The 23,827-nt window shown below is 37.1% G+C and overlaps 1 protein-coding gene across 2 annotated transcripts in view; it reads left to right on the plus strand.

Moving 5' to 3' along the window:
• Positions 1–23,827, plus strand: part of LOC106873672 (dual E2 ubiquitin-conjugating enzyme/E3 ubiquitin-protein ligase BIRC6) — a 130,922-nt gene that overhangs the window by 85,162 nt on the left and 21,933 nt on the right. For both annotated transcript variants that reach the window (XM_014921126.3, XM_014921127.3), the window contains exons 24-42: positions 1,020–1,165; positions 2,564–2,686; positions 3,804–4,078; positions 5,337–5,543; positions 7,054–7,237; positions 7,774–7,923; positions 8,253–8,466; positions 9,134–9,287; positions 10,172–10,324; positions 10,876–11,328; positions 13,206–13,327; positions 14,062–15,032; positions 16,291–16,485; positions 17,639–17,839; positions 18,129–18,405; positions 19,188–19,426; positions 20,464–20,569; positions 21,203–21,433; positions 22,805–23,370. In XM_014921126.3, coding sequence (XP_014776612.2) covers positions 1,020–1,165; positions 2,564–2,686; positions 3,804–4,078; positions 5,337–5,543; positions 7,054–7,237; positions 7,774–7,923; positions 8,253–8,466; positions 9,134–9,287; positions 10,172–10,324; positions 10,876–11,328; positions 13,206–13,327; positions 14,062–15,032; positions 16,291–16,485; positions 17,639–17,839; positions 18,129–18,405; positions 19,188–19,426; positions 20,464–20,569; positions 21,203–21,433; positions 22,805–23,370 — 4,967 coding nt within the window. The remainder of the gene's footprint in view (positions 1–1,019; positions 1,166–2,563; positions 2,687–3,803; positions 4,079–5,336; positions 5,544–7,053; positions 7,238–7,773; positions 7,924–8,252; positions 8,467–9,133; positions 9,288–10,171; positions 10,325–10,875; positions 11,329–13,205; positions 13,328–14,061; positions 15,033–16,290; positions 16,486–17,638; positions 17,840–18,128; positions 18,406–19,187; positions 19,427–20,463; positions 20,570–21,202; positions 21,434–22,804; positions 23,371–23,827) is intronic.

A 23,827-nucleotide genomic window follows, 5' to 3' on the forward strand; every position in this document is an offset into this window, starting at 1 on the left:
TGTGCGAAGACGTGCCGATTTCTAATTGTGGAAGGGACCTGTGATAGAGGTAGCCCCAGGAAGACATGGGACAAGGTGATGAAGCATGATTTTCAAACTTTGGGTCTCACAGAGGCAATGACTAGTGACCGAGACCTTTGGCGATATGCTGTTCTTAAGAAGACCCATCAAGCCAAATGAAATCGTAGTTGTGGCTGATGCTGGTGTAACTTAACTGGCACTTAAAAAAAAAACTGGCACCTTTTGTGCATTTGGCCTCACGGAGGCAAAGTGACTGATGCTGGTGGCACATGAAAAGCTCCTTTCGAGTGTTGGGCCTCACGGGGGCAATGACCGAGACCTTTGGCATTATGTCGTGCTTGTGAATACCTTTCAGCCAAGTAAAATCGCCGATGCTGGTGTCATGCAAATGGCACCCATGGTGGTGGCACATAAAAGCCCCATTACACTCTCAGAATAGTTGTTGTTAGGAAGGGCATCCAGCTGTAGAGACCATGCCAAATCAGTCTGGAGTCTGGTGCAGCCCTCCAGCTTGCCAGCCCTGGTCAAACCATCCAACCCATGCCAGCATGGACAACGGATACTAAATGATTATCACCATCCTAATTATATCTAATTATTTTCATTTCATGTCCTACCAACATGAACTTTACCTTTCATGTTTCTGGAGCTGAGTAAATAAGTTACCAATCAATAAGTACATAGGTCAATTTAATCCAGTCTCCTCTCTCAAAGTGTGGTTCTGTCCCTCCTGTATTAGAAATGATGAATATCATTATTATTTTGCAGGCTGTGAGTGGCAGAATTGGTGCCAAACAAAATGTTTTGTGGTATTTAGTTACATTCCTTTCTGTTCTGAGTTTTAATCCTGCCAAATTTACCTCTCATACTTCCAGCACTGGCTTGCTATAATTGATTGTAGCCCTTTCTCCAAATTTCTTGTGTCTGTTAGAAATAATGTCTGTTTTTTTAAATTTTTTTTGTGTGCCAATGTGAAACATCTTATTTTCTTTTTTCAGGGTGTTTGTTTTGTTAACAGCTCTTGGTCAGAAGTCTTTAATGGGCCCCATGGCTGTGAATATTTTAGAGAGTCTTCTTGGAATGCTTGTTCATGCTGTGGCACCATTGATGCCAAATCCTATGGGTGTCTCCAGAATGCCAACAGGTTGGTTCCTTAAACTTTTTAGCTCATTTTATCACAAGCTTTGTTAAATTTTCAAGAAAGACTTCACATTAAAATTACTGTTTTTTGTTGCTACAAACAAAGTTCTAGGACATGGTGTAATCACTTCCATCTTCTTGCAACAAATATTTAGTTTTTAAACTAGGTGTGGTGACGGTCTAGTAGCAGCTAGTCCTACTATAAAAAATGGATGTTTATGATTTAGTTACTGATTAAATGCTTTTCATTTCAAATTGACTTTCTGGAGTCAGACCATCTGGAATAGTGGTTTGCATTTTGTCACCAATTATTTTTATTGCTTCCTTCAAAAATTTTCCCTGTTGACGAGGGTTGAGAGTTAGGTGATTAAAGAACAATGACATGTCATAATTAAATTTCTAGACTATTAAATTCATCTTTCATTTGTGTGTGTTTAATGCTGGTTTAATCTATCCAATCCTCAGTTGTCTTCTAGTGCCCTAATGCATAAATCCATTTCCTTTGTCTTGGTTTACCTTAGAATACATATTTTTGTTGAAGTGTTTCAATATATAATGTAGGAAATTTAAATGATTATTCTAATAACTTACACTAAATTCACTTTTTTGCCCATTCCTTGTTTCCAGTGAGCCATCTGCTCATGTATTTTCAGCAGATATTAACATAAATCCTATTGATCTCACTAGTTTCCAGAGGGCTTGCAAAAATAATAGGCATTGACCTTTTCCCTGATGAAATCTTAAATATAATGAAGCCTTTTGACTATAAATTCCTCTTTTTGTTGCTTATCATCATTGTTTAACATCTGCTCTCCATGCTGGTATGGGTTGGACGGTTTGACATGGAGCTGATGTAAAATTATTCTTCTATCGCTCTGAAATGTATCTGTGAAACACATCAAGTTGTTTACATAGAGATGTAAATTACTTCTTAATTCACCTGTCAACTTAATGTTAAGGTTTTTTCATCTTTAATGTCTGTTGTCAGGCATAGGTTGCACACATCTGCAGTATGGCACTTCTCAGTCTTGTGTCATCTCACCCTCTCTGTTTTATCTCTCATTTGGAAGATTCAACACCTAACTTTGTCTTCATGGGTCTTCCTCTCCGACAGCTACCTTCTGTGTCAGTACAAGTATTTTCACCACTACCAATATGCAATACTTCCATACTAGTACTGTTATCTTCTTGGTATTCAGTTTCAGCTCCAATGGATTTTACTGAACTCTTTCCTCTTCAACCCCTAAAAATCTTCAACATTCAGTCCCGGTGTCCTATTACTGTCCATCATTACATTTATCATATGACCAATCATCAGGTATCATTCCCATCAGCATCAATTACCACCACCACTACCTTCAGGCAAGGACTGTACCTAATTACCAAAGTTGTTCTCTTGTAGGCAGCGTTGATTTGACTCTCGTTGGGTGGATCCTGTTGTTTCTCTGTCGCAACCTCGACCACACGATGCAGAATGGTGGCAATGGAGATGATGACAAAAACGCTCGCAAAGATAAGGACAGTGGTAGGTAATCTGTTACTATTGTGATAACTGCAATCGTGAGCACAATAACTAAATTTAATATTTAGCTCTCTTTGGATGTGCTTATTTGAATTATTTGTTTGTTCAGTTTCGTTTAAAAAATTGCGAAGTTTTTATTGTTAAATGTTGAGTGTAATAATCATTGTGAGAATAAGTTTGAGATGGTGAAACATTGTCAAGCACTTTTTTCAGTTATAAAGTCAGCTTTTAAGAAAAGAATAGATGTTGACATTGCATTCTGAATTAATTTCTTTGAGATATGGTTCACAATTCTACATGCCTATATATTTCCTATTTGGTTCCACAAGCAAGGACAGTGTTTAAATTTGCTGAAACACACAAACCCTGTTCATTGTATCACTTTAGTAGTGAGTGAATAATTGTCCTTCCAGCTGCAAAGTGTTTGATATCTTGTCTCCAGCAATCTACCATATATTGTGAAGTGGCATTTAACTTACAGCTCAGTCTTCTTAGCTCTCAGTGAGAACTACAGTTGATCTACCTGGCTGTTATTATCAGGAGCAGCACTGAATGATTAACACATTTCATTAGCTGGTAGTACTGTAGTCAAATCCTTCCTAATGTCAGAGAAAAGCTTCTAAAATCCTTCTGGGGAGTGAATGTTTGCTGTGTTACTGGAACATATTTCTCTAAAATACATTGAGTGTTTAGTTTGAAGGACAACAGTTATTTAGATGTAAAGTTATTAATTCCATGTAATTCCAAGTAATTCACATGTAATTGGAATCACTGTAATCCACCGTTGAAGACTTTAGCTTCAGGTAGTGTCTTAGGGTGAGTCAATTACAGGGCAATGCAATACTTAACAATTATACAGTGCTCATGATGTGTATAATGAAATACTTTTCACGTACTGTACATGTTAACATCGAGATGAACTGGTCATTATGACTTAATCATTTAACATTTTAGTTTGTAACATTGACTTACTCATGAATTCATCTGTAAATTAAATATTCAAATTTTTTTTTTTAATCATTTTGTGTGTATCACATATAGGACACCTTTGATAAAATTATTGAAAAGCTATTAAAAGAAACATCACATTTCACTGTCGCTCTGTAATTATGTCTCGCAGGTACTTACCTTCCAAATCGTTGGAGTTTTCTGCAAGGTGATATGTCTGGTCAACCAAACAAAAGCAAAGTGAAACAATCAATGAAGTCTTATCGGAGATGTCTGCAGAAAAGAATATTCCATCACAAACAAAAACTTCAGGATTTGGAGCAGGCAAAAAAGAAGTTTCTAGCGTCACAGGCAGAGAAATATTCCCAGAGTCTCAGCTCAGAAGCTCAAGCCCTCTTTAAACAACATGAGCAGCAATTTAAAAAGATATCCCAGTATGCATCAAAGGTGTGTATTTGCTACCTTCAGCCATATTTTCCTGTGAAATTTCCTTGTTTTTATATTGCAAGGAATGTATTTAATGTTTAGCCTTTATAATATCAGTGGTGTGGTGTACCATTGGTGATGTTGATAATTTGCATAACAGGAATATATATTGAGCATTTTACACCAGTAAAATGCTCAATATATATCCTGTTATGCAAATTATCACCTGATGAGTTAATTAAGATTATGTTTAAACAAGCAATTATGCCATGCTAGCTGTTATTTGCTAAAACATTCAGGTTTTAAAAAACACAAAATATCATATAGGTTGTGCAGCATGAACATTTGATCACTACAAACAAATCATTTGCGCAGGTCATTTGGCAAAAATCTGAACACTCGTATGTTGTCTTCGACAGGGGAATCCATTATATATATATAATATTGTCATTTATCTATAGTTTTCTACACTGATATGACTTGGTTGGGTTTTCTAAGACAGTGTTTAAGCCCTTCCTGTCACCTCTTACAATTTGCAAGGATGAAGTGTGCCCGTTCTAAAACTGAGATATGCACAGTTGGTGTATGTGTGTGTATAATTAGTTTTATGCTAATTTTTCCATGCTGCTTTGATGGAACTAACACAAATGGGACTTCCTGTGTGAGTTAGTTGAGTTTTTCCTGCTATCGAAAGCAATAAAGCCAAGTATTTTATGAGTGTGTTAGAAGCACATTCTTCCATCTACTTCAGCAAAACTGTTATAGCTGATAGTTTCTATCTATGCAAATAAGCAAGAATAATTTTGAAATCTATTTCTTTGGTACCATCAGCTTCATACACTCTAAACACAAAATTTACCTATACTAAATTACTAGAGAACTAAGTGTTCACTGGTAACCAATTTTAAATTTTCTACCACTAAAATATTCTGTGTCAGTACAAGTACTTTTGGAGGTTTTGTATTTCAAAGAGTTTAATAGTCTTTAAATAATTGTTTTGCTAAATCTAGGATATTAGTATTTTAATAAATTTGTACTATCCTGATAGTATTTGGCAAATGGCTTAGAGAATTATGCTAAATATCAAGTCAAAATTTTTCAACATGTATAGAAGCAAAGATTTCCCATGCATTATTTTGGTTTCATGAAATGGCTGATGTAGTTTAAAACGGTTTTGTATAAAGTCTCAACCTTGTATGCTTTGTTCAAATAAAGTTTACTGCAACTGTTGATTTAACAATACCACACTCTGGTTCAGTATTTCAACACTATCTTACAGATTCGCAAAACTGATGGGGAACATTTCCGGAAAATGGTGAAAGATGACAGCTGCCTTGGCATTGTGAAAGATGCAAGTGATGTCGATGCTGACTCCAGTCTAATATTACCTCGTGAGAGGTGTCTTCCCGTGGTGCGAGGTCTTGTCACTCTAATCCTCAGTATGGATTCTACATGCAGTGTTGACCTCTTTCTTGTAGCCAGCAAGGTAAATGATTCACTTATATCTTCAAGATTATATTGTTTTCTCTCTCTTCCATATTACATTCCTTTATATCTGTACAACAGATTCTCATGATAAATGGGACATAAAACTGGAAGATTTACTCTTTCTATTTTAGTTGTTCATTCGTCCAAGTTCAAATGCCACCAAGATTTAAAATTTCATTTGAGCATGATCATTACCAGCGTTGCCTTCCTGGCACGTGGAAAGACATTTGAGCGAGATCGTTGTCAGTGCCGCTGGACTGGCTCCTGTGCAGGTGGCACGTAAAATACACCATTTTGAGTGTGGCCATTGCCAGTATCGCCTGACTGGCCTTCGTGCCTGTGGCATGTAAAAGCACCCACTACACTCTCGGAGTGGTTGGCGTTAGGAAGGGCATCCTGCTGTAGAAACTCTGCCAAATCAGATTGGAGCCTGCTGTAGCTATCTGGTTTCACCAGTCCTCAGTCAGATCGTCCAACCCATGCTAGCATGGAAAGCGGACGTTAAACGATGATGATGATAATGATTCTTTTTTTACTGTTATGTAAGTTGTTGTTGTTAATGAAGCAGTTCTTCCAGCTCTTGACATTCTGAGTTGAAATTCTACCAATGCCAATTCTGCCTTTCAGCTTTTTGGGTTATTAAAATAAGTACCAGTTGAGCACTGGTATCAATGTTATTGGCTTCCCTCTTTTCTCAAATTTGCTCCCTCTTGCCAAAATTAGAATTGTTAATGATCCCTCAGATTGATACAAATTTACAAATATTCATATATTGTTGAATGAACTGTAATAGTTGACTGATACTTTACGGCCTCTGCATTTCAAACTCTGAATGTAGGCCCACTCTAAATACTGAATGGTACTAAGTTAACTACTCTTCTGTTTCTGCCACTTTACCACTTTGAGTGTTGCTTATACTATCAACTACAATGTAGCAATGTGGAACTTAGCTAGATGCTGTTATTGATAGTTGAATAGAAATGGCAGTCTGGAGTATGGGACTAAGCCAGATGCTGTGATGTGGTAGTTCAGTGGTTGCTTTAATTTGGTCTCAGTACTTGAAATTCCAACCTTAGTGCAGTCAACTCTACCCTTCTTATTGCTCTGAGGTTGAAAAAATAAGGTCATTAAGATATTGGTAGTGGTGGGTATTAATAACACAACTAACCCCCTCATTTCTGGCAATGAAATACCATTATTAAATGTTGTGGGTGAGTGATTTAAACTTAGGCTTATGAAAAATTGACATCATAATTTTCTATTAACCATAGTTTGGAAAGCCTGCCTTCCCTTTCTGAGATCAATGATTGTCTTGTTTAGATTAAAAAATAATTACAAAACATACAAAAACTCCCTGCCCCCCCCCCCCTCTCTCTGAATGAAGTCACCAGTAAAGCTGTCAATAAAGTAGAGAATGAGAATTGAATTTTTTCTTTCTTTATGGCTCATGCCCCATTTTGTCATTTTTATCTTAATACTGATGTTGCCTTTCTTCTAACACGAATCAGGTTTTAGCACGAATTTGCTTGGCAACAAGACCAGCCATTTGTTTGTCAGAGGCCATGACCCAAGACCAACTTCAGCAGTTAATCCTTTTGGCAGCTAACCAAGATTTCAACCATGGCACCGTTGCTTGGGGAGGCCCTTGGGCTGGGCATGCAATTACTTGTCTTTTACAAGACATCTTGGATGGTAAATATCTAGTTTGTTTTATTTGTTAGTTTTTTTTTTTGTAGCATTTTGTACATAGTAATGTTATTGGTTACAGGTTTTTGATGTGAGAATAAGGGAATGTAGGTGTAAATATCCCAAGATACTTCATTCACAAGCACTAATTTATTGGTTTTGTCACCCTCTCCTCTTTCTTTTCCTTTTTAATTCTCTTTTCATCTTCCTCTCTCCTCCTATCATACTGTCTTCTCTTACACCCTCTCTCTCTCTCTCTCTCTCTCTCCATGTATGTCGGTGTAGTAAAATAGATGTAAAATGATCATGACATTGTTGTTTACATCTTTTGTTGCTGAAATATAGCAGCTTTCTGCACAATTTACATCTTTCAAATTCCACTTGCAAGGCTGTATTCACTTCAGAACCTTAGTAAAAGTGACTTGCTCAAGGTACTGTACTGTGGTAGTAAACTGGGAACCATAGGGTTGTGAAGTAAAACTCTTAGACAGCCATGTTTGCATCCCTGTTTACTTATTTACTGTTGTTTTCTGTCTTCCCAGGTGAACGACTCTATCCTGCTAGTAGCCCGTTGGAGGGAGTCACAGATGATGACATATCAGCTGCTGTAAATGACAAATTGGATTCCTTGTCTGGAAGCCTTCCTATACCTTCATTAGATGCTATGGCAGTTGAAGCCATTGATGCCACTGGTTTGTATTTTTCATCTTTTTATTCCATTATCACTTGGTATAATTTAGTCTATTTGCTAGTTTACTAGTGTATCTAGTAAATGTAAGGTAGCTATTGTCACTGTTTATGTCATTCTGTCAAAAGTGCATAATTAGGATCATCAGTTCAATTCAGCACTTCTCTTTCAGCTTTGAATCCTTTCTCACAGGTTCCATTTATTCTATTTAGCTTCGGTTTTCTTTTAAACCAATACTAGAATTTGTTAGCTTTATATGTTTTATTTATGAAAATTTTCTTTTTTAAAAGACTCTATTAAATTGATATTTTGGTGTTCAATCTCAAAATGTAGACTCTGAACTTGGTCAAACAAAAGAATCAACATCAAAGACTAACTTGGATTTCTTACTGGAAGAAAATGAATATGATGATGATGCTGCTGCTAAATTTCAGGAATTCATGGTAGGAGTTCAATCTAAGCCACCCCCTGGACTGGATTGTGATGAGGGCTCTATCCAGTCTGTCCAGTCAGCAGATGGCAACAATACTCCAGATGCACTAGCTTCGTAAGTTCTTGATTTTTCTCACCTTCTAAAACAATCAGTTCGGGAACTAAATAAAGCTGGATTTTTGTCTATTGGAAAATGTTCACATTTCACTATAAACATGTCATGTGTTAATTGGTAGGTTTTCATAAACTCCACTCTTTAAAGTGCTATCAGTTTTATAGTTCCCAATAGATCAATGAAGTACATCAGGCTATGTGAATATCAGAATATTCTCTAATATGTCTATTCTTTTAGATTTTCCACTTTTCTGCATGTTAAAAATGTTTTATTTTGTTTTCATTACTATTTTTCTACTTGTTTCATCAGAGTTTTGCTAAAAGTGTAGTGGTATTGGTTTATTGTGTTACAGTCATCAAATTACATGCACCACCTAATGTATATTCAGGTTTTCAAGTGAGGTTGCTTAAAGAAAAAAAGCACTGGATTGTAATATTCCTACACTTTTGGGGGACATGGCATCTGTGAACTTGAAGAAAGAAAAAGGAGACTATGTCAAGATTATTATTATTTAATACAAATGTTACACTATATACTGAACAAGACAGCCAGTTCCATTTTCCTATCTTAAGTATTTTTTAAGGTTCAGGAGGCTGAAGGGTCTTGCTCTTAGATACTAACAAGTTGATTCAGTTGTGGTATCAGATGTTAAATCTTATATTGACAGCGTTTACTACCCTGATGAAAAGAAACAGAAAATGAAACAATGTAAATCCAAATTTGACTATGGAAAATCTCTCCTTGGGCCTCAAGGACTATCAGCAGCTGTGGATTTCCGCTTGGAACTTGGCTTACAGCTTCAAGCTGAGCTTGGCTTGCGAGTAAGTGCATATTCTCTCTCTCTTTTTTTTTAGTTTTTTTTTTATGGGGATTCATTTGTATAAATTTCTACTGAAATGTCGAAATGTTTCATTCTGCAGTTGTCACTACCATCTTCTTTCTGTAGGTCGCAAGTGACTCTTGTTTAGATCCAGGTTAGACATGACTCAGCAGACCATATTATCAAAGGCATTGCAACTGTAACCATTCAGTCTTTTCAGGTATAGAGTATCTCGGCCAATGGATTTGTGGGAGGGTTGGATGTTAATTCTAGCAGGTTATTGATGCTACCAGACCAATGTTATAAATGGAATTAATGCATACATTTGGTTCTGCAGTCAGCAGTTTTGTACCGGGAAATTAACTCTGGCTCACTAATTAAGAAAGAAAAAACAAAACAAAACAGAATTTCCATAACTTGATGTTTGTCTACCTCTAGTTTCTCCAACCTGGCATTTCTTTTTGGCAGCAGAATACAAAGCGAAGTGGGGCAGTAAGTGAGGAAATGGTGTCACATCTGTCAAATCCATACCAACATGGAGAAGTGGACATAAAATAATGATGATACACTATAAAAAGAATGTGCTTACAAATAAACTAAAAATGGTGTCTTTATGGTAGTGTTGTTTGAAGAAACGTACTGTATTTACTTGTGTATGAATTGCACCCCTAATTTAGTATTAAATCTTTGTACAAAATTTTTTCCTTTCATAGTTATAGTTTTTGCCCTATGTATAACTTGCATCCCAGTTTTTCCAGTTAAAATCAAGTATAAAATAGTGTAACTTATCCTCAAGTAAATGACGTAAATGGTTATTTAGTTTGGCAAACAAAAGATGTATAATGTAAAGTTTTCATTGTAACTGTTGTTGTTCTTCTTCTTCAGGTGATGCTTTCTTATCAGATGGTGTCTGTCCAGGGAGCATTCAATGCACGTCTGCCACTTGCCCCTCCAATCTGGCATTTTTTCCAACCATTCCAATTTTCCAGCACAGATGACGAACTGAGTGAGATAATACAGTGTACCAGCCCAACACAAGTATGATCATTTTACTTTAATTACTGTTAATATTGTTGTTTAGCACTAGGTCAGCTACATCCTGTAAATGTATGGTCAATAAAATTACTGGATAATATATCTAGGACTGTAATATCAATGTGACCCTCTTGTTTTAAGATGCTTGGATATGATTTAAGGGAGGTTTGGCTGCTGTTTCTAGCAGGTGTAGAAACTCTTTGGTAAGGTCGTTATTTCAAATGCAGAAAACAGAACTGAAAAGACTTGCCCATCAGCACTTTAGTGTATTAGACTAAATGTTCTGCCGTTACTACTCCTTACCTTTCTTGGTGTAACTTTGTCCTTTATCCTTCCAGGTTAAATGAATACTGGTCAAGTTAAAGGCTTCCTTTTTCAAAATGTGTGGCTTTGTGCCTGTTTTAGAAATAATCATTATTGCTTTTAACTTATCAAGTCAATATCAGCATGAACTGTAAAATTTATAGTTTTAATAGGATTTTAATTTCGTAAATAAAATATTATATAAATTTGTTATAGTCTTACTTATCCATTTTTTTATTTCTTTTCTTTAGTTTCAGACAACCAGTTCTGCAGGAATGCTTTGCATGTGCTATGATCACATGACCTCTCAGCTTTTGAGTCAACAAGTCCATTTAGACACTTTGCTTCAGCTTTGGTTAATGTTGAATGAAGACAGCAACCATGAAGATGCTGGTGTTAGCAGCGGACAGCCAGTAGTATTTGACTCTAGCAAAACCCCTCTTATAATGTTGAACCCTTCTTTTGTAAACACTCTTCTTGAAGCCCTCTCTTACATGCCCAACATTCCTGTCCGCACCTGGGTACTTGCATTCCAAACCCTCACATTGCTCTGTAACCAGTGGGTGTCTCATGGCAATCTAACTGTTGGGAAACCCATGGCTTCTGTCATTCTCTCAAACTCTAATTTCATGAATGTCTTAATACGATTTCTGTCCAGCTCCACCAATACAGGTCCATCAGCCTTAACTTTACGATACCAACAGGTAACTATAATCTTTTTTTATCAAACCTCTATTGCATTCAAATAATGTATTTTTGTAAATTAATGATACATATTTATATTGTATACATTTCTTGGTGTTCTTCATATGGAACTCTTTTCTCCACTCATGTGTCTTCCAATTTCCTCTTGCTGAATCAGTTATAATTGATATTTTAATTTAAGGACCTTAGTATATATGATAACCACCTAATAAGAGTCTATATATCAATTACTAGATTTCTTTGTTTGAGGGATAGGGCATTTAATTGAATTTGTAAAGTTGTGACTTTGTATATTAGGTGCAGCTCAGTTGGGGTTGCTTTTGATATTGTTAAGAATTTTACTAGGTTATGGAAAAAGTTCATGCACTGTGTTAAAATAATGATTTTTTTATGCAAGAATTTATTCAAAAATAAACAACAACTATTCTTCAAAATAAAGACCATCATTTTCCACCACCTTCTGCCAATGATCTGCAAGCTTTCGGATTTGGTCAAAGTACCAATCCTTCAGCTTTGAATCGAAAAATTCTTGACAAGCTTCTTCAACTTCATCAAATGACTCAAATCAGCGACTTTTCATAAATTACAGCATTAATTGGAAGAGACCGTAGTCAGATGGGGCAACATCTGGACTATAGGCTGCAGTCTTGTTGATGGTTTTTCTGGCCATATGCGGCTTTGCATTGTCTTGTTGAAACAAAGTGCATTTTCGACAAGCAAGTTTTGGGTACTTTTCAACTAGTGCATCGTAGACTCAATCAAGTTGCTCACAGTAAAGTTCAGCATTGATGGCACGCCCATTCAGCACAAGTTCAAAATGCAAGATTCCTTTGAAGTTCTACCAAATGGAAATCATGATCTTCTTTCCAAATTGATTTTGCTTTGGAAGAGATCAAGGAATTTGACCTTTTGGGACCCAACGCTTGTTTTGATTGTGATTGACCAAGTAGACCCACTTCTTGTCTGATGTCACAATTCGCTTCCAAAACCTGTCATCCAACTTATTGTTGAGCAATTGGCAGCAAATTATAACTTGTTTGGCTGCTTGTGCTTCAGTCAACTCATGTGTATCTTGTCGTGGCTTTTTGTGGACTGAATCAAGTTACTTTAGATGATTCCAAACTGTCTTCTGATCAACACCAAGTTCTTAAGCCAATTTGTGAGTGCTTGATGACAGCTCAACATCCAAAAAGGCTTGCAAGTCTCCTTTGGCCCAAACTATTGGTCGTCCAGAACATGATCTGTCTTCAACATCCAAATCGTTTTATTGAAATGCTTGAACCATTTCTGTGCAGTGCGTGGTGCCACCGTACCTTCACCTTCAACGTCACAAGTTGCTTTGGCAGCTGCTTTTGCATCCAAATTTTTTCTCCAGTAAAGACACAGCGATATGCTAAGCTCAAAATTTGTGATTTCATAATTAGACATCTGAAAATAGGAAAAAAAATTAATACATTTTCATAATAGCCACATTGTTATGAGCACAACTCAATAGTCATCAAAAACATACATTGAACATGATATGAAGTGAATGAACACACACGCCATTGAACATGACATGAACTGAATGAACACACCACAAAGATATATGAAAAAACATGATTTTAACATGGTGCATGAACTTTAAGTTATAACACCATGTTGAAAACTTTCATCTCACAAGCTCCTTCTCACTGTTTTAATGATGATGAAATAATAATTAAATTGTATTTGATAAATGGAATTGTGTGTTTGCAAATAAGCACAAATAATATATGCATTATCTCTCTCTCTAGTTTATTCCCATTTATAAGAAATTTTCTCTGCATTTCTTTAATTTAAGTCCTCAATAGTTCTGTATCTCTGTATATCGTCATTGTTTTTTATTGTCTTCTAGGTTGGACCTTCAGCTGCTAAAGCTTTCTATGAATTTCTCCAGCGACTGGAAGTGAAAGCACCTGAACAAATGACACTCAAAGAACTTCTTCTAAAACTGGTGTACGTTTTGACCGCAGACAGGTAAATACACTTTCGTTAGATTCTCTTTTGCTCTGTGAGTAACTTTTGTCTGGTATGAATAGTGCAATTGGCACCCGTGCCAGTGGAGTGCTAACAGCACCATCTGAGTGGGATCACTGCCAGAGCAGCTGTCTGGCTTCTGTGCCGGTGGCACGAAAAAAGCACCATTTGAGCGTGATCGTTAGCAGCGTCACCTTAATGGCACTTGTGCCGGTGGTATGTGAACAAAACATTCAAGCGAGGTCGTGGCCAGTGCCGCTGGACTGACTCCTGTGCAGGTGGCATGTAAAAGACACCATTTTGAGCGTGGCTGTTGCCAGTACCACCTGACTGGCCTTCGTGCCGGTGGCACATAAAAGCACCCACTACACTTGGAGTGGTTGGCGTTAGGAAGGGCATCCAACTAGAAACTCTGCCAGATCAGACTGGAGCCTGGTGCAGCCATCTGGTTCGCCAGTCCTCAGTCAAATCATCCAACCCATGCTAGCATGGAAAGTGAACATTAAACGATGATGATGATGATGATGATGCAGCTGTAGTCCAATGCAATATCAAGTTTCTACTACAGGGTGCATGTCATGTTAGTAATGGGTCCAACAATTTGGTTGTTGTACACCTTGCACTTGTGCAACTACAAGATCAATTTCTTGTGCATGAAAATCAGTATTTTATCTACTTGTAAAGAAAAAAATACTGTTTTGATATTAACTCTTATTCTTTTCTTTTCTTTCCAGAGGAGCCTTTTACAACAGCTCTGGACCTCTGGATGCACAATGTCGCTTTTTAGATTTTGTCCTTTGTCTAAAATATGAACAAGTTGATGTCAGCAATGCAATCAGTGTAGTAGAGGCTATCAGCTCTCTAGTTCACCAACACATCCTGTGTCAGGAGCTAGTGGTATGCCGCAAGGCAGGAGATGACGGAATCAATGCTCGCTTCTGCTTTGGTGGTTTATTTGCTAGCCTCTTTCGAGGTGTTGATACAAGCTCAAATACTGGCGATGCCAGCCGAGATAGATTTATGTGCAGCCTTGTGAAACTTGTCAACATTCTTGTCCAGATTCCACTACCAGCACGCTTTTCCCGGAACCCTCCCCAAACAGACACAGCAGAAAGTACAAGTACACACCACCCCCCTAATTTGTCTACCTCCTTCACAGCTGCCCCTATGCCAGACTCAGCTAAGCTTAGTCATGTGTTTGCTTCTTCCCCACTTCGCAACCTGTCTCGTTCAGATGATGAGAAAGAGCAAGAGACTTTTGAAGAGAAGGGCGTGTCTGCTTCCAGTGGACTTGGTGGGCAGCCAGCTGGTGACCCCAATGACAACACTACCTACCTGGCCGACATCATTGTTGGTCACCAGCAGATCATGTCCAGCCTGATACATACTCTGAGCTACTGCAGCAGCAGCCCTATGGCATCGCTCATTTGCAACGGGATAGGTGCCTCTTCCTCATGCTGGTACGATACATTTGGAATAGGAGAACCCCTTTCCGTCGGAGACGGCGTTTACCAAATATTAGTTACTTTGACCAATAAGTGTTCGGACATTAAACTTGTGCTGGAGTCTTTGTTTGTGTACCTGTCCAGTGGGGGCAGACAGTATGTACAGGGGCACAGCCTCTGTCGACTTTCTGATCCACTACTCTGGTTTATACTGAAAGTACTGAATAACAGCAGCGCTGTGAAAATGTTCCTTCAAATGGGTGAGTACCATTGCATATTGTTTTTGTTTATGGACAAGTACAATTACACATTAGTTTCACTTGGTCAATTCTATTTATATTGGAATCTTTACAAACCTGTATTACATAGTATTTTATTTTAAGGAGGAGTCCAAACAGTTGTGGTCACTTAAAATTATAGAATTATGTTAGAAAGAAAGTTGTTTGGGATTCAAGGTGAATTTATATAGTAGCATATACAATAGTTTTATTCTGTTGTTGTTTTCAATCTTCCTTTCCTTTAATGAGGATAACAAATTACTGAGTGATTATGATTCTGGTTTAGTTGTAGCTTGCTTAGTAATTAGGGTTCTGATGAATTGATAGATTCCCCTACCACTGTTATCAAGGTGGTGATTGATGGACTTCAACCTGAGAGTAGTTACCCCACTAGATGAACTGGACCATTTAAACACATCAATGGTCATATACACAACAATTGTGACAATACAAACTATTGACCATAGCTGCTTATTGGTTAATCTGTCAACTCAAAAGAGCTGCACTTCCTAATCTTAGCTATAAAATCGGTACCATCAATAGTACAGTTCACTGCAGCTTCACCAGCAATATTGTAGTTTTTGATAAAACACTAGTTATTTATCCTGGAACAAGCAAACTCTCTTAGTTGCTTAATAGTATGGAAAGTAGCATGAAGGAAAAACAGCATAACATAATATTTAGGCAATTGAAAATTACTTTTTATAAGAGTACCCCTATCATCACATTATGTTTACATATGTACAATGTCTATGAGTACACTGCAAAAGCTCACATGAGCCTAAAATGGTTGACATCTAGTTTGGTACCTCATCTGTTTGAATTGAAATCTTACTAGAACAAGTTTTGCAATTTATTCATTTGGCACCAATAAAATTTGTGAACTCACACAGTGAATTCTCTTGGTTATTCTGTTGACCTTTTAACAAAAAATTTCATCTCATGCTTTAAAAAATCCTTTAATTTCTTTAATGAGAAATAGTGTCTAGGAGAGTAATGCATTGCATTCGTGACTTCTAGGTTACAAGTTCACATCATGCTGTATTTTCTTACAAGATATTTAATTTTACTAACAATCACTTCCTGCATTGTACTAGAGAGAGACAGACACACTTAACTCCTTTTGTAGTATTTTTTGTAGAGGACACTTAACTCTGCTTGTCTGAAGCTCCACAGTTATTGTCACCACTATTTATTTATTTCATTTGTTCCTATTTTTCTTTAATTTATATTTCTGTAGGGGCTGTCGATGTGATTTGCAACAACCTGGTAAGTTGCAGTCAGAAGATTGTCAACACTAGCCCTGGTCTTATCTCTACAATGATGCAGAACTTAAACAATAGTAACAATAGCCGGCTACCCAGTGCCCACCGGCTCAATGTCAATTCCACCAACACTGACTGTAATGATATTCTACAGAATTTTGCTCCCCTTGGTAAGTAAACCTCTCAAAGAAATTAGCTATTGTTGACAGCCTGCCTGTTTCTTAATCATTCTTTTAAGCTTTTGGGTTGTCTACTTTGAATTTGTATTTCATGAACACAAAATCAAATTTCTTAAGACTTTTTTAGATAAAGACTATGTAAGATTGCTGCTCACTTGAGCCAGTTTCAAAGTTTACCAAACTGATACAAGCAAATAACTAGTAGTTCGTATTTTGGTATTGTCACCATACTGAGTCTATGGTCAAGACACTGACCTGTAGCTAATTCAGATCATTTCACTATAAACAGATACCATGTATAACTTGGTGTTGCAAATAATGTGAATTGCAGTGTATAAAAGCATTTTATAAACTTACATTACTCATTTCTGTAATACCCAACTATAAAAATGCTACACCCTCCAATAATATTTCTCGTGTAGGCCCAAGGCTGTATGTTGTAGAGTGGGAACACTTGATTTAATCACTCCCAGTCCTTGACTGGTACTTATTTAATCAGCTCCAAAAGTAAAGGTTGAAAGTTCACTACAATAGGATTTGAATGCAAAATGTAAGAGACAATTATGGCGAGACATTTTGTCCAGTGCTCATGCAAGTCTTTCAGTAATGTGGAAATATTCAAGTTTGCAAAAGATATTTGCCAGTACCGCTGGACTGGCTCCTGTGCAGGTGGCACGTAAAATACACCATTTCGAGCGTGGCCGTTGCCAGTACCTCCTGACTGGCCTTCGTGCCGGTGGCACGTAAAAGCACCCACTACACTCTCGGAGTGGTTGGTGTTAGAAAGGGCATCCAGCTGTAGAAACTCTGCCAAATCAGATTGGAACCTGGTGTAGCCATCTGGTTCACCAGTCCTCAGTCAAATCGTCCAACCCATGCTAGCATGGAAAACGGACGTTAAACGATGATGATGATGATGATGATTTACCTCACAATTGAGGGAAAATGGATATAAAACAGTAAAATGTATATTTTTCTTTTCATCAGTTAGCAGTGGAAATCATCAAATTCATATATGCCTCTTCACCTATGCTATCTGTCGAAACCACATGAGAGGTTATAAACAAAAATTGAAAGGGTTTAATTATTCTGTTTAAGCCAGAAATAAGTCATATTGAAATTGCTGTTTGTTTTCTTTTTACAGGCTCCATATCTTCAAGTAGCCCCACAGCTACACCTGCTGAAGTACTTATTCAAGCATCACCTCCACACCGGAGGGCCAGGTCAGCAGCTTGGTCCTATCACTTCTATCCAGATGAGACATGGGTTGATTTAACAATACAATTGCCATTTGCCATTCTGTTGAAAGAGGTCCAGATTTCACCTCACAATACCTCATTATCCAGTAAGTAGTTTCTGACTTGTCGAATTCTTTTGTCATTGTTGGGATGTAGTAATCTTATATCTACCACAAAAGCATTTTCTCTATTCTTTTACTAGTTTCTGTCATTGGACTGCAACTTTGCTGGGACAGTGTCTTTTTAAAATTTTTATCAACCTTAAAATGTTTTCACTTGGGCATGATTTGAACTTAAAGGAATATAACTAAATTATCACAAAATATTTTGTATAACACACTAGCAATTCTATGATATAAATTTGTGTGGTATTCATGTTTTTTTTTTAACTTTCAGCCTGTCCATCCTATGTTTCTCTGGAAGTCAGCCATGATGGGATTACTGTGACACCGATGAGTGCGCCATTGATGACTTGCAGTCTTGGCTTCATCCGTCTCCAGCTGATTCGGCCTGAGGTTGTCACCATGGTTACCATCCGCCTGCACAGGGCTCGGGATTCTATGACCATTGGGCTGTCACAGATCCTATTGATGGGACACAGTGCATTTAGTGAAACCAACCAAAAGCCAGCCAGTATTTTAGCTCCAACTGATGATGTGGTATCAAAAACCAGGTCAGTACTCACTTTTTTTTTTTTTTTAATCTTACTTTGTGTAAATGTTGTTCTTCTTTGTGCTTTGATAAAGATTTCTTTGTTCAAATTAAGTAAATCTGTTCCACAGCTGTGGTATGTTTAAATAACTTTCAGTTGTGACTCTTATTATTATTATTATTATTATTAAGGCAGCAAGCTGGCAGAATTGATAGCATGCCAGGCAAAATGCTTAGCGGCATTTCATCATCTATGCATTCTGAGTTCAATTTCCGCCAAGGTCAACTTTGCCTTTCATCCTTCTGGGGTTGATAAAATATGTACCAGTTGAATGCTGGGGTCACTGCAATCAACTTACCACTCCCCTGAACTTGCTGCCCTTGTAGCAAAATTTGAAATTATTATTATTGTTATAGTTTATTATGAAAATTTTTAGAATTTATTAAAATTCATCATATAAATATATGTTAATAAGTACTGTGTGTCTGTTTGTGTGTGTGTGTGTGTGTGTGTTTATATCCAAGTGAGAGATTTTGTGCATATATGCATTCACTATCAAAATAAGTATGAATGTAAGAAAAAAAAAACCTAGATAAGCATTCACGAGGGAACAGAAATTTGATTTTAACAAGATCTAAGTTCAATTTCTACTTTATACTCTTGCTAATTTTATTCCTTCATTCTTTCTGGCTGCCTTCTTCAGACATTTTGCTCTCGATTATGTGATGTAATAAGACATCAATGTTATGATGCTACCAAAAGTTTACAATAATCTGAACTTTTAAACTATTTTCACTTGACAGCCTTGGCTGGGTCCAACTGTTGCAGCATTGTTTGACCGTCGAAGAAAGTATTGCGTCTGCAGCAGCAGCCATTCCACATTTACTGACCACATGCACTGCCCTGTTGGTGTCCCCTCAAGCCAGCACTCATTCGCATCATCTTGAAACAGTGCTCCTTAAACTTGGACTACATTCTACAGATATGGGTCTTACCCTCATCTACAGTTTATTAAGGAAGCCATCTTTCCTTGGACAGCCTGGTTAGTTGTTAAAACTTTTCTCTTACAATTTACTGTTTGTAACTCTATCTGTGTGTACAGGTGATATTGTTCATTTCCAGTCTTCCATAGGGGAAATATTAACTCACTTGGAAACAGGTGAGGGTTGGCAACAGGAAAGGCTTCTGACTAGAAAATCTGCCTCAACAAATTCCATCTGACCTGTGGAAGCATGGGAAAGTGGATGTTTAAATGATAGGTTCACATATTCAAACTCATCATAGTCAATTAATTTTGTCTTATTTTACTAGATATTTTATTCTGCATGTGTCTTTCCCATCTAATTGTCAGCACGAAATAATCACCACAACACTTGTTCAGCTGTGATAAAGTGATATCTTCTCCAGAGAGTTGGTGATTGGTTTCACTTTTATTTCACACTAAAAGGAGCAGAGTTAAAGCACTAGTTTTATAGAACTCTGGGGTTATTGAAATAATCAATTCATTCTTTGTGTTTGAACTGTCTTGAGAGTTTCTTAACCACTTGAAGTTCTAATCTCTTTTTAGTATCCTAAGAGCCACTAAAAAATTATTACATCAAGTTATATCTGTTATGCATGAAACTTGAGATTTCTTGGGATAAGGAAAAATATGAGTTGTGAGGCTGATATATTCTTCAGAAAATATAGCGATATTATAAGTAGTTAAAACTAGAAGTTGAAACTGGATCAAATATTTGGTTTGCTGGGAATACAACAGTTCTTTAATCTGTAGTATCAGTAAACTTTCCAACAAAGTAAGTTCTAGTAATATATAGAAACAAATACTTAGCACAGCTCAGCAAGATATGGTTTAGTATCTATCTCAGAACTGCTCGATCAGAGTTGATCAGAGCCTTTTTATAACAATTATATTCTCTCCTTACTTATTGTCAGGTTTGTTTGCAGCTGAATTTCTTGTTGTTTCTATGTTTTTACTAAACTGTTTGACATATTTTTCAAAGAGTCTTCTACACCATGTCAGTTCCATTTGTTTTAAGTAATTTTGAAATTGTGAATATTTTTTTTTATTTCTTGTAGATGATTCTGTCTCTTTCATGGGGAAAGTGAGTGGTGTTGCAAATGATTCCACAATTGAGATCCTGTATCAGCTAGGAACTCTACAGGATAGTGGTACCCCTGCCAGGTGAGTAGATCCACCAAAGATATTCTATTTTCCTTGGTCTTCTACAACATTGTGATCATGTAACACGTTATGGCATTAGTTGAAGTACAAAACCAGAAATCAAAAAGATATCTACTCCAATGTCTTGGGGTACAGAAATAGAAAGCTGTCTGATTAAATTTATCCTTCTATAACTAGTGTTGCATCCAGTGTAAGTTTAAGCAGTCCTTAAATAAGGTTAGAAGTAATAGAAATGCTGTAAATACACTTGTACATCATTAAAAGGATACTCTAATGTGGTCCAACAGTTGTGAGGTTAACATTTTGGACGTCTGACCATTTGTTCATCAATCACAAACCTTACTACTGTAGTAATTATTGTTTTTCCTCTGAACAAAGTACAATTCTGCTTACAGATTTTTAAAATACTTTCTATCCATATTCTCTTTCAACTTCTAGACTATTTTCTCCTCATCAATGTGGATGGATCAATAAACACCAAAGGCATTATCCATCTCTTCTTCTGACTGTGATTTAATGAAAATTTTTATAAAACAAATACTTTAGATTTCATTGAATGTTTTTTTTTTTCCTCCTCCAAAATTTCAATCTGATGCTTTTAGTATAAACTCTGTTAATACTTTCTTTTTATAGATTAAAGGCCCTAATAGTATGGCTGGGTGACAGTGCTGAAGTAGCTCTGCAGAAGTCAGAAATGCTGTCCCTCAACAATGGATATGGTCCAGCTCCTCATGAAGCCCCTTATTTCACGCTACCTCATCCAGCAGCTCCCCATGTTCACTGCATTGCAGCTATACTCTGGTACAGCCACAGCCTTCCTGTGCGCAATGAACTGCGAACCATCATTACACCACAACTCTTCAGGTATCTTTTTTTTCTCGTTCCTCTTCTTGTTTACTCTCTCTATCCCTCTCTGTCTCTTCTGCTTTATCTTGCTCTCTCTCTCTTTCTTTCTCTCTCTCTCTCTCTCTCTCTTCCTTTCTCTTCTACTTTCTCTCTCTTTCATTGTTCTTATCACACTTATTTGCTGTTACTTCAGTAAGAAAAGAAAAAGAAAACACCCAATTATTTGTCAATTCTCTTGAATTAAGGCAACATCAAACAAATGCTATCTGTATTAAAAAAAAAACAAAAAACAAATTGATACACTGTTGTCTTGTTGAGAACTGGGTTTTTGATTTCATTTATGCCACAATCCAAATGGAGAAGATTGTGATTCAGAGGTATTACACCAGTTACAAGTAAGTTTAATGAAATAGCTCATCTGGGAAATGAAACTGTATTATAAGCAAACCTTTCCAGTGACCTAATTTCTTGTAAGGCATAGCAATTGGATGACAACATGTCTTGTAGTAGTACTGTTTTTATTTGCCTGCTGCTTCTGCTACTTTAATAGTATAGTTGTATCAGCTGATGTTGGCATCTCTAAAGACTCTTTGGGGAAGAGGTTTCCTTCTCCATATCCATGGAATAATTATTTAGCAGTGAGAGTTAAAAAGACATTTGTTAATCACAGTGGTATACATCTACAATTAGGTAAACTGAACCAATGAGAAGAAATGATGCAGTAACAACACTTATGATACAATATTAACTAGCATTTCTTATTTCTTTATTGCCCACAAAGGGCTAAACATAGAGGAGACAAACAAGGACAGACAAAGAGATTAAGTCGATTACATCGACCCCAGTGCGCAACTGGTACTTAATTTATCGACCCCGAAAGGATGAAAAGCAAAGTCGACCTTGGCAGGATTTGAACTTAGAACGTATCAGCAGATGAAATACCGCTAAGCATTTCGCCCGGCATGCTAATGTTTCTACCAGCTCACCGCCTTAAAACTAGCATTTCTTTCAGTAGCTGGTCAGCAATGATTCCTGTTTTACACCTCACCACATATCTCTCTGCACTCACTGTATTCCTCCACACGTCATATTTCCCTTATACACACTGCACTCCCTTTACGCATACCACATACACCGTACTCCTCTGCACATCCCATAACTCTCCATATGTGTGTATGCATGCTCACACTATAGTCTTCCTCTCATACACACTCGCAACATACAACACTACATTACTCCACACAGATAATACATAATCTGTACTATAACTTCTAAGTATTTTCATTTGGAGTATACTTGATCTAAAGAAACCTTTGCCATCAATTAATCAGTAAATCTGCACTTGTTTGTTTTTCCAATAACTTACTTAACAATAATTTCTAATTCCAGATCTGTCTATGAATGGAGTACTGTTCTGTCCTTTGACTCGTCTCTGAAACGAGCTGTTGATAATGTTCTTTGCTCTGTCTGCTATATCTATCCAAGTTTCTTCACTCTCATCCTTGAGTGGATGGGAATCCTGTTGAACCCCAGTAACAGCATGACAGCCTCTATCAGTGATGACTGCAAAGATAGCTCACAGCAACAGCAGCACATCTCGATGACGGATGACTCAAAGGAAGCCCAAACCAACCAACAGTCTGCTATGGCAGCTGACCGAGACATTGGCAACAATTTGATCACATTGCATGATTTCAGTAATATGATGCTTGACCGTTCACATCTGTCAACCTTAGCCATTACATGCCAATCTCCTGGTGCAGTGCAACAACTACTTGCTAGTAAATTCCCAGCAATTCTTGCTCAGGGGCTGTTTGAATTCTGCAACCATGAGATTGCATGCTTTGCTGAAAGTTTAACCAATCCAGAATCTCTAACTGATGCTAGTAAATCTATGATTGGAGAAAATGGTCCTGTTGGTGAACAAAGCTATCCTCACACCTGTGATAATTCAAGTAAGTTGTTCAGTTATTTACAGTTTTTTCTTTGGGGGTGGGGGGGTTAAACAATTCCTGTGCAGCAGCTGTATGTATTCTGTGGTCCATGTATCTTCATCTGCAAAGTTTCTCTCTAAGATTTGCTCCTCGACAAGGATATTTTTTTTACATCAACACTTACCTATGCATGCAAGTCTCCCTTCTCCTGAGAGATTTGAGCTCAGAACACAGATAACTGGAACAAATACTACAAGGGATAGTAATAGTTCTGACCAATCCAGAAAGAGGGAGTGTGTGTGTGTGTGTACTTTGAGTATTTTTATTGAAAATGTCAAAACAATATACACCTACATTTTTTTTATGGAGTGGCTAAGAGGTATCATAGAATAATTAACTCATAATAACTGGTGCTTCTTTTAGAGCAACTTTCCTGTTATCAATAATTTGGTGTAAAATGGATTTCATCTTAAGACCC

This window comes from Octopus bimaculoides, chromosome 6, assembly GCF_046866305.1.
Source record: "Octopus bimaculoides isolate indiv1 chromosome 6, ASM4686630v1, whole genome shotgun sequence".
NCBI lineage: Eukaryota > Metazoa > Mollusca > Cephalopoda > Octopoda > Octopodidae > Octopus > Octopus bimaculoides.